General features: G+C 47.8%; 1 protein-coding gene across 1 annotated transcript in view; it reads right to left on the bottom strand.

Annotated features, from left to right (window-relative positions):
• Positions 1-328: 328 nt before the first annotated feature.
• LOC139237907 (nuclear receptor subfamily 5 group A member 2-like) overlaps positions 329-16,818 on the bottom strand; it is a 56,219-nt gene continuing 39,729 nt past the window's right edge. Inside the window, exons 6-7 of the mRNA XM_070867200.1 lie at positions 5,123-5,270; positions 329-4,377 (exon numbers count right to left, since the gene is read on the bottom strand). Of these exons, the coding sequence (XP_070723301.1) occupies positions 4,133-4,377; positions 5,123-5,270 (393 nt within the window). The 3' untranslated portion in view covers positions 329-4,132. The remainder of the gene's footprint in view (positions 4,378-5,122; positions 5,271-16,818) is intronic.

Below are 16,818 nucleotides of genomic sequence, written 5' to 3'. Positions count from 1 at the left end.
TGCAAGGCGGTTTGAGCCCAGACAATGAGCGTTAGCGTACTATTCGACTGTGGAGGGCATCGGATCCTGGTTCAATCCTGTCCCTGCTCAATTTTCATATCTGTGGTCTTTCTAGCGGTGGTCACTGAGCTGTGATTAAGCATGGAGATCCCCCCCTTCCCCCCCCCGCCTCCGGAGCTCAGGGGCATTTCTGCACCGCTGCTCGAGTGACTCAGTGAGTAGCTCATCTGGGACCTCCCGGTTTGTCAGGCTCGGTAGGCCGCCAAGCGCTTGTCCACTGACACATCGGAGGAGCTTGGAGGAGAACAGACTTCAGGGGTGACTGTGATCTTCCGTTCCAGTTGTGGGGAGGGCACTAACAGGGAATGAGAGTAAGGAAATCACGGAGCTGCAAGTTTCTGAGAGCTTAAAAAGATTAATGTCAAATGACAGAAATCCAAATATAAAGTTACATAATTGGGGAATTGGCATTGCTCACAGTAAGTTGGAAGGCGTGTTGGGGAAGGTCTTGCTTAAGTCCCTGCAAATTAAAATCGGCGGTTTCTATAAAGCGTGGCCAATTTGCAACGCCAGTTTTATGCCCCCGGTGGCAAGTTGAAGACTTGCCCCGTTGTTTTACGATGGCGGATTGGAGGGGGGGGGTGGGGTAGCGGGTTATAAACAATTTAACGTGCAATGTATTATTCTGCTGCTAAGATGTACTCTGGACCGTCCCCTTTAAGGTCGCAAAGTCTAATTGCTGTAAATGGGCCTGAGGGCAATTAAACCTCACTGGCCAAACAGAACCGCAGCAAGTAAATGTCCTTTCTCTTTTTCTGAATAACTGTGACAGATTGAAGTGCGAAGTCTGAGGTGTGATTGGCATAAGAAATATATATCTAGATTGGCGGAGAGAGATTTGTCCTGCACAGCTGTAAAACTGCAGCCATGATAAAGGAAATGTTTGCTTTTGCCCTTTTTGTCATTTTTTTTAAGTAAGTGCTTTGAAAAAAATTGACATAATTAAAATGAAGTTTTATAATTTGTTACAGGCAGGATCTTTTATCTCAGTTTTTATTTTTGGGGGCAGGGAGCGAGATGAGGAATGTGAGCACTGGGAATTGAAACACATTTGCACTGTGGGCACCCAATGTTAGTAACAGATACTCAGGTACTCCTATGTTGGATACAACAAGTTTAGGTTCAGAATAAACATCTCTTCTCTAATCGGCCTCCCAACAATCTGCCTTAAACCCAAACCGAGAAGCTAACCAATGCTCTTTCTTTGACTGGAATAGCTAGCCGAGTTGTTGTGCTCATATTGTGCGGAGCTTTGTGATGTGGACTTACAAGAGTGAAGATTGCACAGACATTATGGGCTGGATTTTCCGGGTCTTTTGCGCGCTGTTTTCGCCACCGGAGCGGCAACAATGGCGGGGGTGAGGTGTTCTGGGTGGGCGGGCAGCCTCCAGCGCCCCGCGGCGATCCTCGGGGTTGGGTTTTGCGGCGGTGCGGAGTAGCACTGCCCGGAAGAGCTGCGCCCGGTGTGTGTTACGCCGCTGCCCCCCACCCCACTCCCAGCCCCGGTCGCGACACCGGCGTGAGTTTGAGCTCCGCAGCTGACCCGCCCGACCGGAAGTGCGCCCACACTGATCGCCTGGGAAATCAGGACGGTCCCACCACGAAGAGTAACGAACTCCTAAGGTAAGTGTGATTTATTTTTCTTTTAATTTTTTTAATGATTTGTGTTGTGGTGGTGTGGGCAATGTATTAGGAATGTTTTTGTGGGGTTTTTTTTAGGTTCACACCCCCCCCAGACATCTTGCAGAGCGCTCCTGGCACGGCCCTTTAGCTCAGGAGTTTCCTGTCCTTGCGCCAAGAGAGGTGTCATCATCATCATCATCATCATAGGCGGTCCCTCGAAACGAGGATGACTTGCTTCCACGCCAAAAAAGGATGAGTTCAATGAAGGACTTAATATTCCAGGTCCTGAGCTACATGCTGAAGGGTGGAAGATGCCTGTGCGTGGATTTTTTTAACGTATGGTGGTTGTTGCACACCAGCCACCACAAGGGCTCGACGGGAGGTGTGCAATGCCTCTCTTAGCGCTGCGCCCCCTGGCACACGGCCCAGCTGCCCAAACTTACCTACTGAGGCGCAAACTATTCCCGGCCACTAACCTTCCCGCCCCGCCGCCATTTTTGCCCCCAAAAACATCGAGTCCTAAAGTCCAGCGCTATATTTCAGACCATTACACTCAGTGGAGCTTCAATCAGCCGAGGTTCGGGGCTGGGTTCAATCTTTGATCCAATGTGACTGAGGTAACACTGTTACACTGTCTCTATTTTATTGCAAACATTAAGTGCGCCACTCTTTAAGAGACATCCTTTTGTGGATTTATGATTGCCCAACATTAGATCCTATTTCCTCCCCATCGCTTCCTAAAGTGCTGTCTCTTACAGAAGCACAGTTTCCACAGCCATGCCAACACTCTGTCACCTCACCCAAGCGGCTATTCTTCAATGTGGGAACTGGGACAGGGAGTGTTGGCAGGCTATTTGACCAACCCAATCCTATTCTTAATCAATGAACGTCTGCTGCCCCAGCTCAAATCAGTTAACAATGCAGAATGGGTATAAAACCTGGGATCTTCTCTTCTGTACGGCTTGCCCAGTATCTGCGCAGTGCAGTTACTTACAAGGCAGGGTGGGAACATATCATATCCAGTAGCTCTTGTTGGCTATTTGGGGTCTTTCCTCTATCCTCAGGAGCTGTTGCTACCAGTGATGCGTGATGTTGCCATTCAGGCTCTGCATTAGTTCGGTGAAGAGGAAGCAGGTGGCTTACGTTGCGCATAGTTGGTAATCTTTAATGCTTGAAGGCACTCACAATGCTGGTCATCATCTTTGTTATTTCACCAATGTATTTGGTTCTCCTTCTACAGACCCTCACCATCCACGAGTTCCCATTTCCAACAGAGGAAATTGCAACTTGGAGAAGGTGCAGAATTATTAGCACTCACTCCTCTCAGCCTTGGTAAATTGTCATGGTGCAAATATAAGAACATAAGAAATAGGAGCAGAAGTCGGCCATTTGGCCCCTCGAGCCTGCTCCGCCATTCAATAAGATCACGGCTGGTCTGATCTTGGGTTCAGCTCCAGTTCCCCGCCTGCTCCCCATAACCCTCAACTACCTTATCATTCAAAAATCCGTCCATCTCCACCTTAAATATATTCAATGACCCAGCCTCCACAGCTCTCTGGGGCAGAGAATTCCAAAGATTCGCGACCTTCTGAGAGAAGAAATTCCTCCTCATCTCCGTTTTAAATGGGCGGCCCCTTATTCTGAAACTATGCCCCCTAGTTCTAGATTCCCCGTCGAGGGGAAACAGCCTCTCTGCATCCAACCTGTCCAGCCCCCTCAGAATCTTATACGTTTCAATAAGATCACCTCTCATTCTTCTAAACTCCAATGAGTACAGGCCCAACCTGCTCAACCTTTCTTCATAAGACAACCCTTTCATCTCAGGACTCAACCTTGTGAACCTTCTTTAAACTGTCTCCAATGCAAGTATATTCCTCCTTAAAAAAGGAGACCAAAACTGTACGCAGTACTCCAGGTGTGGCCTCGCCAAAACCCTGTACAGTTGTAGCAGGACTTCTCTGCTTTTATACTCCATCCCCCTTGCAATAAAGGCCAACATTCCATTTGCCTTCCTGATTACTTGCTGTACCTGCATACTAACTTTTGGTGTTTGTTTTGTGTTTCAAGTGTCATCGTGTCAAAAGATTTACGAGCTTGAATTTTCTTGCTTTGACTTGGGGACTTTGATAAATTAATTGAACAGCGTCAAACATATAGTGGAAGTGTACAATAGTGGATCCCGTTTTCCATTGGGTCCAATTCTCAGTCGAACCTGTGATACTCAGAATGGTTCCACTAAAAAATAGGCTCCAAAAGAAAACGTAGTCCATTATTTTGCCTGCTGTTGTGTGTTACCCTTCCTTTCTCACTGGCTGTAAATGTGCAAAAATTAATTCTATCTATGTACTCCTTCAATCTTCAGACTTCCGAGGCTGTTGAAACCTTTGGTCCCAAGCCAAAAACGTTTTTCAGCATGTTTCAGTCCTATGAAAGGCCTCCGTTTTCAAGATTAGACGTGCTTGGCATGAAGCATTTCAATCAGCAGGTTATTGCAGGGCACATCTCCATTCAAGTGCTTGAGGTAGAGGTACTCCTCGGACTGCATGCTGATGGCCCGTATCTCAGGGAGCCTCAGGAGAAGTTGTCCAAACTGGTCGGCCTGCTGTGGGAAGCACATGGTGTAGTCCATCAGGGCCCTGTTGACTTTTTCCTGGATGCTCTCGACAAAGGGGCGGTTTTCCAGATTCTTCACATCTGTGGAAGGGAAGAAGGATTGACTTGACGACTCAATAAGAACATAAGAAATAGGAGCAGGAATCGGCCATTCGGCCCCTCGAGCCTGCTCCGCCATTTAATAAGATCATGGCTGATATGATCTTGGCCTCAGCTCCACTTCCCCGCCCGCTCCCCATTAACCCTTCACATATTTATCGCTCAAAAATCTGTCTATCTCCACCTTAAATATATTCAGTGACCAGCCTCCACAGTTCTCTGGGGCAGAGAATTCCACAGATTTACAACCCTCTAAGAGAAGAAATTCCTCCTCATCTCTGTTCTAAATGGGCGACCCCTTATTCTGAGACTATCCCCCTAGTTCTGGATTCCCCCATGAGGGGAAATTTCCTCTTTGCATCTACCTGTCGAGCCCCCTCAGAATCTTATAAGATCGCCTCTCAATCTTCTAAACTCCAATGAGTACAGGCCCAATCTGCTCAAGCTTTCTTCATAAGACCACCCCTTCATCTCAGGAATCAACCTTGTGAACCTTCTCTGAACTGCTCGAGACTGGATGCTGACCCCAGCAGTATCGATTGGGCAATCTCTTTTTAACCGATTCCTTACTGTCCACGTGATTTTTCTCCCCGGGTTGTTGCTTGCAGCAGATTCCCGGAGATTAATTCCTGCGACACTCTGACAGGTTAGCAACCCTCCCAGATCCCAAGGCGATCGGAAACTGGCTAAAAGGAAGGAAATCACTGGTCATGTTTTCATGGCTTACCAGGGCTGAAGAGCACCAAGAATTTCAGACAGACAAACTCGTGCTGGTCAGTCTGCAGGGAGCGGAGTTTGGCCACCAGCTCCTGCGTGCGGGTCACCAGGTTATTCAATGTAGCTCCTGATTGTGAAGCGATAATTGAAAGGTCGATCTGAGAGGAGAGGGAGATTAGTTCATTCCCACAGAAATATTGTACAGGCATAAAAGTAACAATTCTGGCCTCTTACGTATCCCTGATTTTGATCGCTCCACCATTGGTGGCCGTGCTTTCTGTTGCCTGGGCCCCAAGCTCTGGAACTCCCTCCCTAAACCTCTCCACCGCTCTCTCCTCCTTTAAGACGCTCCTTAAAACCTACCTCGTTGACCGAGCTTTTGGTCACCTGTCTTAATATCTCTTTATGTGGCTCGGTGTCAAATTTTGTTTGATAATCGGCCCTTGTGAAGTGCCTTAGGATATTTTACTTCGTTAAAAGCGCTATATAAATTAAAGTTGTTGCTGTAAAACGATCCTTTCCACTCTGGGAAAACTGGTGCACCACCCTGCCCCTGTTACTTTGGCAGTCTTTAGAATGAGTTATTTTAGTTGTCTGGGAAGTCATCCCACAGGCTGAAGGATGCCGGGACAAGCCAGGAAGACAAAGAAGTCCCAAAGTCTAGTGTAGGAACGTAGAGTTGAGGTGTAAGATCAGCCAGACTCTCATTGAATGGCGGAGCAGGCTCGAGGGGCCGAATGGCCAACTCCTGCTCCAAAGTCTTAAAGCAGGTAAGTTTATTTTACTGCCCTTTGTCAGGGCCAAGAGCAAGAGCAATGCTCCGCCAAGCCCCACAGTGAGAGCCGCAGCCTCCCCCGCAAACCCCCATCTGTACCACGAGACCCTGGCGGAGGCCCACGCGGACCGCCATGCTGGCAGGCGTCCATTGGTCACCTGAGACCAGCAGCTGCTTCCGGAACATTCTGGCTGAAGGTCAGTCAGCAGCACGTTAATGCGACCCGGCTCTCTCCACCTTCTGCTGCAGAGGGCAGGGAATCTAACTCACCAGAAATGCACCACCAGTTAAAATCCGCCCTGCTGTCTTTCGGATGAGACGTTAAACCGAGGCCCCGTCTGCCCTCTCAAGTGGACGTTACACCGAGGCCTCGTCTGCCCTCTCAAGTGGACGTTAAACCGAGGCCCCGACTGCCGTCTCAAGTAGACATTAAACCGAGGCCACGTCTGCCCTCTCAAGTGGACGTTAAACCGAGGCCTCGTCTGCCCTCTCAAGTGGACGTTAAACCGAGGCCCCGTCTGCCCTCTCAAGTGGACGTTAAACCGAGGCCCCGTCTGCCCTCTCAAGTGGACGTTAAACCTGCAAAGTCCTGTCCCCTCAGTACAGATTCACACGAGGCATGTAGTGAAGTCAAGGTCACTCTGGACCTGCACCTTTATTTCACAGCTCTGGAATGCTGCACTTGCCTGAGACCTGTCCTTATATACCTGTCTCTTGCAAGTGCACCCCTGGTGGTAAGGTATGCTGGTGGTTACAGGTCATATCTTATTACAGTCATGTATAGCATGTTAGGATACAGTTATATATAATAATGTAAGATACATGACATCACCCTTCCCCAAGGTCCTATTGTCTTTATAGGTTCAGTCTCTCAGGTGGTCTACGCTCTCGCGTGGAGCGTCTGAGTTGTGGTTCAGTTGTTTGCCTTGGTGTCTGTTTTTCTTTGGGTGTGGTTGCTGGTATCTCGCCTGGGCTGTCTGTTTCGATTGGTGTGATTGTTGTTGACTCGCCTGGGCTATCTGTTGCGATTGCACTTTCCTCAGGTTGTTCCCTCTGTCTGTCCACCAGGTGTGGTGCGAGTTCCACATTGTAGTCTGCCTCTGGTTCCACAGTGTTGTTGGTAAATCTGTTTTTGACTTGGTCTACATGCCTCCGGCAGGGTTTGCCATTGTCCATTTGTACTACCAGTAGCCTGTTTCCTTCCTTGCCCGTTACTGTCCCTGCAAGCCATTTGGGACCCCTGCCATAGTTTAGTACAAACACTTTGTCCCCTATCTCATTCCATCTCCCCCTCGAATTTTTGTCATGGTACTCAGTCAGCTTACAGCGCTTTGTCTCAACGATTTCATGCATGTCTGGGAGGATTAATGAGAGCCTTGTTTTTAAAGTCCTTTTCATCAACAGTTGCGCGGGGGGGATCCCAGTCAGTGAGTGCGGACGAGATCTGTATGCCAGCAGCAGTCGCGACAGGCGACCCTGCAGCGTGGGACCTTGGCTTTTAAGCATGCCTTGTTTAATGATTTGCACTGCTCTCTCCGCCTGGCCGTTGGAGGCCGGCTTGAACGGTGCCGTCTTGACGTGATTTATGCCGTGGTCAATTATAAAGTCTTCGAATTCTGCGCTGGTGAAGCACGGACCATTGTCACTGACCAATATGTCAGGGATTCCGTGCGTTGCAAACATTGTTGCGAGGCTCTCCACAGTGGTGGAGGTTGTGGTCAAGTTTAAAATGGTGCATTCGATTCACTTTGAAAATGCATCTACAACTACGAGGAACATTTTGCCCATGAATGGGCCCGCATAGTCTACGTGCACCCGCGACCACGGTTTTGTAGGCCAGGGCCAGGGGCTCAGTGGAGCCTCCCTGGGGGCATTGCTGAGTTGGGCACAAATGGTGCACCTTCGGACGCAGAGCTCCAAGTCCGCGTCAATACCAAGCCACCAGACGTGGGATCTGGCTATGGCCTTCATGAGAACGATCCCTGGGTGCTCGCGGTGGAGCTCCCAGACAAATGCCTCTCTGCCTCATAGAGGCATGACTGCTCGGCTGCCCCACATCAGGCAGTCTGCTTGTAGTGATAGCTCATGCATGCGCCTGTGAAAGGGTTTTAATTCCTCGGGGCAGGCATCGCGAGCCTTTGCCCAGTCACCGGTTAGGGCACATCTTTTTACTAAGGATAACATGGAGTCGCTGGTCGTCCAGGCTCTGATTTGGCGAGCCGTGGACTCAAAGGCATTGATTGCCATGACTATCTCACAGTCCTGTTCGTCAGACCCTTCCGTGGTCGCCAGGGATAGCCTGCTGAGCGCGTCGGCACAGTTGTCTGTGCCTTATGGTATAGTCGTAGGACGCCAGCATGAGTGCTCACCGTTGAATTCGCGCCGAGGCATTGGCGTTTATTGCCTTGCTCTCGGATAGGAGGGACGCGAGGGGCTTGTGGTTGGTTTCTAACGTGAACTTGGCCCCGAAAAGGTATTGGTGCATCTTTTTGACACCATGCACGCACGCGAGCGCCTTCTTCTCTACCATTCCGTACCTGCGCTCCGCCCGTGAAAGTGACCTGGAGGCATAAGCTATGGTTTGTAATTTGCCCGCACGATTGACATGTTGCAAAACGCACCCGACCCCATACGTTGGCGCATCGCATGTGAGAACTAGCTTTTTACCTGGGTCAAAGAAAGTCAAAACACTGTTGGAACACAGAAGGTTGCGTGCCTTATTGAAGGCGTGTTCCTGGGCGTCCCCCCAAAACCAATCGCATCCTTCCTGAGTAGCACGTGGAGAGGCTCCAGCAGCGTGCTTAAGTCTGCATAAAGTTCCCAAAGTAATTGAGTAGCTCGAGAAAGGCGCACAGTTCTGAGACATTCCGGGGCATGGGTGCCAGGCGAATTGCTTCTGTTTTGGACTCTGTTGGGCAGATTCCATTAGCGGCAATCCTTCTGCCCAAAAATTCAACCTCGGGTGCGAGAAACAGGCACTTGGATTTCTTGACTCGTAGGCCTACCCAATCCAACCGCTTTAGTACTTCCTCCAAATTACGGAGATGGGAGTCGGTGTCCCTGCCCGTGATAAGTATGTCGTCTTGAAATACAACCGTCTCCGGATGGACTTGAGCAGACTCTCCATGTTTCGCTGGAATATGGCAGCTGCCGACCTGATGCCGAATGGGCATCGATTGTACATGAAAAGGCCTGGATGTATGTTGATGGTGGTGAGTAGCTTGGATTCCTCGGTCAATTCTTGCGTCATATACGCAGATGTGAGGTCTAATTTTGAGAAAAGTTTACCTCCAGCCAATGTGGCAAATAAGTCCTCCGCTCTGGGCAGCGGGTACTGGTCCTGTAGGGAGACTCTGTTTATGGTAGATTTGTAGTCCCCACAGATTCGTACGGATCCATCAGGCTTCATGACTGGGATGATGGGACTTGCCCAGTTGCTAAATTCCACAGGTGATATAATGCCTTCCCGCAGAAGCCTGTCGAGTTCGTGTTCAATCTTTTCCCTCATCACATAAGGTACAGCTCTGGCCTTGTGATGGACCGGTCTAGCATCCTGTGTGATGTAGATTTTGACTTTGGCCCCTTTGAAAGTGCTCACATCTGGCTGAAAGAGATGTTCGAATCCCTTTATAACTGTTGAGCAGGAGGTCCGTTCCTCGAATGACATGGCATGGACATCATCCCATTTCCAGTTTAGTTTTGCCAGCCAGCTTCTCCCCAGCAGTGCTGGGGGGTCTCCGGGGACAATCCACAGGGGAAGTCGGTTCACTGTCCCTTTGTGTGTGACAGAGAGCATGGCGCTGCCGAGGACTGGTACGATTTCTTTGGTATAGGTCCTTAGTGTGGTGTCGGCCCTTGTGAGTTTTGGTCTGTCTCTTTTATGCGGCCACAGTTGTTCAAATTGTTGAGCACCCATGAGAGACTGACTCGCTCCCGTATCCAGCTCCATGTTGACAGATATCCTGTTGAGTAGGACCCTCATCATTATAGGAGAGGTCCTGTTGTAGGTGCAGCGGCCATTGACCCGCTGTACATCGGTGTCCCGGGTACTCTCCCCACCGTCTTCTGGTCCGCTTTCCAACCCATCCAATTCGTATACCAGCCAAGCTGCCGTTTTTTGCACATGCGGGCCAAATGCCCTGTATATTCACAATTTCTGCAAACAGCCTGCTGAAATCGACATCCCCTTGACGAGTGCCCACCCCCACACCTCCAGCACAGACCTGTTCTATTGTTTAAAGTGTTCCCAAAGAATGAGCTGCGTCTGGCTGATCTCTCTTGAGCTTCTCTCAGTTTGTAGTTGATTGCTCGCATTGTGGGTTGATGAGGTGTGAATGGCCATTCCTGTGGCTCTTGATGGCTTCTGCCTGCTGTCGAGAGCTTGTTCTCCCGGTTTTGTCTGTGTGTGGTGGTAGCACCTTGTTTAGTGCTGTGAACTTCTTCTTCCGATATTTCGTTCGTTGTCGTACCTGCATTGTAAATTAACCTCGTTTCTTCTTCCCCTACCAAGAATGTCTGTGCAACCAGTGCTGCTGCCTCTAAGGTCAGGTTCTTGGTCTCTATGAGCTTTCGGAATATGCCTGGGTGGCTATTCCTTCAATGAAAAAGTCTCTCAGCATTTCTCTCCTCAGTTCATCGGAGAACTCACATAAACTAGCCAACCTCCGAAGTTCCGTCATGAAGTCGTGTATGCTCTGGCCCACACAGCGTCTGTAGTTGTAGAACCTGTGTCTGGCCATGTGTAGGCTGCTCGCTGGCTTCAGGTGGTCTCTTACCAGTGTGCTCAATTCTTCAAACGACTTGCTTGCTGGTTTCTCGGGTGCCAACAGATCCTTCATTAAAGCGTATGTTTTCGAGCCATAGCTGGTCAAGAGATGGGCTCTTCTCTTGTCTGCCTTATCGTCGCCTAACCAGTCTTTGGTTACAAAGCTTTGCTGGAGCCTTTCTATAAAGTCCTCCTAATTGTCTCCCGCATTGTACTTTTCATCTGATCCGTTGTTCGCCATTTTGTGGATTCTGTAATCCCGTAACTCGTCGCCACTGTAAAGTCCTGTCCCCTCAGTACAGATTCACACGAGGCATGAAGTGAAGTCAAGGTCACTCTGGACCTGCACCTTTATTTCACAGCTCTGGAATGCTGCCATTGCCTGAGACCTGTCCTTATATACCTGTCTCTTGCAAGTGCACCCCTGGTGGTAAGGTATGCTGGTGGTTACAGGTCATATCTTATTAAAGTCATGTATAGCATGTTAGGATACAGTTATATATAATAATGTAAGATACATGACAAAACCGAGGCCCCGTCTGCCCTCTGAAGTGGACGTTAAACCGAGGCCCCATCTGCCCTCTCAAGTGGATGGTAAACCAAGGCCCCGCCTGCCCTCTCAAGTAGATGTTAAACCAAGGCCCTGCCTGCCCTCTCAAGTGGATGGTAAATCAAGGCCCCGTCTGCCCTCTCAAGTGGATGGTAAACCAAGGCCCTGTCTGCTCTCTCAAGTGGATGTTAAACCAAGGCCCCGCCTGCCCTCTCAAGTGGACGTGAAAGATCCCACAGGCACATATAAAATTCTGACAGGATTGGACAGGTTAGATGCAAGAAGAATGTTCCCGATGTTGGGGAAGTCCAGAACCAGGGGCCACAGTCTAAGGATAAGGGGTAAGCCATTTAGGACCGAGATGAGAAGAAACTTCTTCACTTTGGGAGTTGTTAACCTGTGGAATTCCCTACCGCAGAGAGTTGTTGAGGCCAGTTCGTTAGATTTATTCAAGAGGGAGTTAGATGTGGTCCTTACGGCTAAAGGGATCAAAGGGTATGGAGATAATGTAGGAATGGGGTACTGAAGTTGCATGGTCAGCCATGATCATATTGAATGGTGGTTGAGGCTCGAAGGGCCGAATGGCCTGCTCCTGCACCTATTTTCTATGTTTCTATGTTTCTAGGGCAAGGCAGTTCTCCCAGAGTTCCGGCCAATTTTATCCCTCAATCAACATCACTAAAAAGGCGGATCAACTGGTCATTAATCTCGTCGTTCTTTGTGGGATCTTGCTGCATGCATTTGACTGCTGTGGTGGCCTACATTATGAAAGTCACTACGCTTCAAAAATAACTCATTAGCTGGGGAGCACTTTGGAGCATGAAATTCTCTATATAAATGCAAGATTTCAGAACGTACGGAAAGCTGGTAATCTGCAGCAAGATGAGAGTCAGCTATATGTTCTTGTCTCATAAGCTGGAGGAATGGGATTCAAACGGGAATGGGAAAAAAATGTGCAGGGCTATGGGAAAAGAGTAGGGGAGTCGGAGTAATTGGGATAGCTCTTTCGGAGAGCTGGGGCTGACACGATGGGCCGAATGGCCTCTTTATGTGCTTTGTGGTTCGATAAACAGTTTGGTAGGCTGCAGTTCCTCCAACAACAAAAGACAGCATGCTGATACGCTAAACAGAGAGCATGGATCTGCAAAAGTTTGCAGAACTTCTATCCCAGAGCCCTAACAGTTCTCTGGCAAGGCTCCAGAAGAAAACGTCTCACAGCAGAGAACCATTTCTTTGAGGGAGGTGAAGAAAATCAGCGGAGAATCTCATCTCGCTCTCCTATCAACCGAAACATAAAAGGCCTCAAGACATCTGTGGGGCTAAAGAATTCTGCCCTGAAGGCAAAAGGAAGAGTACACACAGGTGGGTATGAGACCAGGGGATAAAATAGGAGAGGGGAACAAATGATTCAGAACACGAAACAAAACTAGCTGATAGAATCTGAGCAAAAACGTCATAGCCTTCAGCTTGGTAAGAGCAAATTTCAAGACATTTCCTCTCTCTGCACTACTCTAATTGGATGTATCCTAATCAATTGCACAAATGTAATCAGACTAAACATAGAAACATAGAAATTAGGTGCAGGAGTAGGCCATTCGGCCCTTCGAGCCTACACCACCATTTAATAAGATCATGGCTGATCATTCTTTCAGTACCCCTTTCCTGCTTTCTCTCCATACCCCTTGATCCCTTTAGACGTAAGAGCCATATCTAACTTCCTCTTTTCAATATATCTAACAAACTGGCCTCAACAACTCTCTGCGGTAGAGAATTCCACAGGTTAACAACTCTCTGAGTGAAGAAGTTTCTCCTCATCTTGGTCCTAAATGGCTTACCACTTATCCTTAGACTGTGACCCCTGGTTCTGGACTTCCCCAGCATCGGGAACATTCTTCCTGCATCTAACCTGTCCAATCCCGTCAGAATTTTATATGTTTCTATGAGATTCCCTCTCATTCTTCTAAACGCCAGTGAATACAAGCCCAGTCGATCCAGTCTCTCCTCAGATGTCAGTCCTGCCATCCCGGGAATCAGTCTGGTGAACCTTCGCTGCACTCCCTCAATAGCAAGAATGTCCTTCCTCAGATTAGGAGACCAAAACTGAACACAATATTCCAAGTGTGGCCTCACCAAGGCCCTGTACAACTGCAGTAAGACCTCCCTGCTCCTATACTCAAATACTCTAGCTATGAAGGTCAACATGCCATTTGCCTTCTTCACCGCCTGCTGTACCTGCATGCCAACTTTCAATGACTGATGTATCATGACACCCAGGTCTCGTTGCACCTCCTCTTTTCCTAATCTGTCACTATTCAGATAATATTCTGCCTTCCTGTTTTTGCCACCAAAGTGGAGAACCTCACATTTATGCACATTATACTGCATCTGCCATGCATTTGCCCACTCACCTAACTTGTCCAAGTCACCGTGCAGCCTCTTAGCATCCTCCTCACAGCTCACACCGCTATCCAGCTTAGTGTAATCTGCAAACTTGGAGATATTACATTCAATTCCTTCATCTAAATCATTAATGTATATTGTAAATAGCTGGGGTCCCAGCACTGAACCCTACGTCACCCCACTAGTCACTGCCTGCCATTCTGAAAAGGACCCATGTATTCCGACTCTCTGCTTCCTGTCTGCCAACCAGTTTTCTATCCACTTCAATACATTACCTCCAATACCATGAGCTTTAATTTTGCACACCAATCTCTTGTGCGGGACCTTGTCAAAAGCCTTTTGAAAGTCTAAGTACACCACATCCACTGGTTTCCCTTATCCACTCTACTAGTTACATCCTCAAAAAATTCAAGAAGATTTGTCAAGCATGATTTCCCTTTCATAAATCCATGCTGACTTGGACCGATCCGGTCACTGCTTTCCAAATGCGCTGCTATTTCATCTTTAATAATTGATTCCAACATTTTCCCCACTACTGATGTCAGGCTAACCGATATATAATTCCCTGTTTTCTCTCTCTCCTTTTTTAAAAAGTGGTGTTACATTAGCTACCCTCCAGTCTATAGGAACTGATCCAGAGTCAATAGAACGTTGGAAAATGATCACCAAGGCATCCACTATTTCTCGGGCCACTTCCTTAAGTACTCTGGGTTGCAGCCTATCAGGCCCTAGGGATTTATCGACCTTCAATCCCATCAATTTCCCCAACACAATTTCCTGACTAATAAGGAGTCCCTTCTGTTCCTCCTTCTCGCTAGACTCTCGGACCCCTAGTATTTCCAGAAGGTTATTTGTGTCTTCCTTAGTGAAGACAGAACCAAAGTATTTGTTCAATTGGTCTGCCATTTCTTTGTTCCCCATTATAAATTCACCTGATTCTAACTACAAGGGACCTACATTTGTCTTCACTAAACTTTTTCTCTTCATATATTTATAGAAGTTTTTGCAGTCAGTTTTTATGTTTCCAGCAAGCTTCCTCTCATACTCTATTTTCCCCCTAATAATTAAACCCTTTATCCTCCTCTACTGAATTCTAAATTTCTCCCAGGTTTGCTGCTTTTTCTGGCCAATTTATATGCCTCTTCCTTGGATTTAACACTAGCCCTAATTTCCCTTGTTAGCCACGATTGAGCCACCTTCCCCGTTTTATTTTTACTCCAGAAAGGGATATACAATTGTTGAAGTTCATCCATATGATCTATAAATGTTTGCCATTGCCTATCCACCGTCAATCATTTAAATATCATTTGCCAGTCTATTCTAGCCAATTTACACCTCAAACCATCGAAGTTACCTTTCCTTAAGTTCAGGACCCTAGTTTCTGAATTAACTGTGTCACTCTCCATCTTAATAAAGAATTCTACCATATTATGGTCACTTTTCCTCAAGGGGCCTCGCACAACAAGATTGCAAATTAGTCCTCTCTCATTACACAACACCCAGTCTAGGATGGCCAGCTCTCTAGTTGGTTCCTCGACATATTGGTCTAGAAAACCATCCCTAATACACATCAGGAAATCCTCCTCCACCGTATTGTTACCAGTTTGGTTAGCCCAATCTATATGTAGATTAAAGTCGCCCATGATAACTGCTGTACCTTTATTGCACACATCCCTAATTTCTTGTATGATGCCATCCCCAACCTCACTACTACTGTTTGGTGGTCTGTCCACAACTCCCACTAGCGTTTTCTGCCCTTTGGTATTCCACAGCTCGACTCATACAGATTCCACATCATCCAAGCTAATGTCCTTCCTTACTATTGCGTTAATTTCCTCTTTAACCAGCAACGTTACCCCATCTCCTTTTCCTTTCTGTCTATCCTTCCTGAATGTTGAATACCCCTGGATGTTGAGTTCCCAGCCCTGGTCACCCTGGAGCCATGTCTCCGTAATCCCAATTATATCATATTCGTTAATAGTTGCCTGCGCAGTTAATTCGTCCACCTTATTACGAATACTCCTTGCATTGGGGCACAGAGCCTTCAGGCTTGTCTTTTTAACACTCTTTGTCCCTTTAGAATTATGCTGTAATGTGGCCCTTTTTGATTTTTGCCTTGGATTTCTCTGCCCTCCACTTTTACTTATCTCCTTTCTATCTTTTACTTCTGCCCCCATTCTACTTCCCTCTGTCTTCCTGTATAGATTCCCATCCCCCTACCATGGTTCATATTCAGACATCTTATCCGACAGAAGATGTCTGCGTCCACGTTTGAGGGAGTCAAGGATTATGGGGAGCAGACGGGGAAGTGTTGAGGCCAGGATCAGATCAGCCATGATCTTACTGAATGGCGGAGGAGACTCAAGGGGCCAAATGGCCGACTCCTGCTCCTAATCTTTATGTTATCATGTTGATTTCTGATTGTTTATCAATAGTATGTGACTATAGTCATGTATGCTAGGTTGTTTTGCTTGTGCTTTTTGGAGGTGGGGAGTAGGTCAAGTTCCTAACCCGCCAGGACTGCCCTGGAATCTCCAGGAATCGAAGATTAATCGCCAGCACACTGCTGAGAGAGAAATCACAGGACCGTTAAAAAAAATCATATTCCCTCAATACTTTGGTTTATCGGTTATAAAAATGTTGGAGTTGAAAAAGAAGAGGCTGGTTGACTGACAAGTCAGTTGGGTAACGAAGAGTCTGTTCGCTGTCCAGTTGGCTGTGGGAAGGCGCTGCCCTGTGCGAACGGACATGTTGGGCGACCAATGATGGAGTGTGAGGGCGGGGCAGTTGGAGGGAGGAGATCACGTGATGAAACCTCCAGGAATACATCCAGTCAGAGTTGGCGACCCTAGGAGTGGGTTAACATTTAAAATTGCATTTCATTTTCCTTTTGTCTAAAGAAATCAAAACACAAGAAAACTTATGGCTGTGTCCATGCTTAAAAGATGTATGGGTAGATTTTCTTGATCCTGCACCCGAGGCCTATTTTGATCACCTGCTTGCAGCCAATACAGGAACATTGGACAGGTTCCTTCCTGGACATGCCCGCCTCTCTGCCGCCAAGTGAACCAATTTGTCCAGATCCGGGACAAGGGAATACCACCCCACTCTATTCTCTCAGTTGGGTATATTTGGCATTATATGGAACGTACGGCACAGAAACAGGCCATTGGGCCCAACGGCTCCGTGCCAGTGTTTATTCTCCACTCGAGCCTC

This window comes from Pristiophorus japonicus, chromosome 24 (genome assembly GCF_044704955.1).
Source record: "Pristiophorus japonicus isolate sPriJap1 chromosome 24, sPriJap1.hap1, whole genome shotgun sequence".
Lineage (NCBI taxonomy): Eukaryota > Metazoa > Chordata > Chondrichthyes > Pristiophoridae > Pristiophorus > Pristiophorus japonicus.
This window is presented reverse-complemented; position numbering and strand designations above follow the sequence as displayed.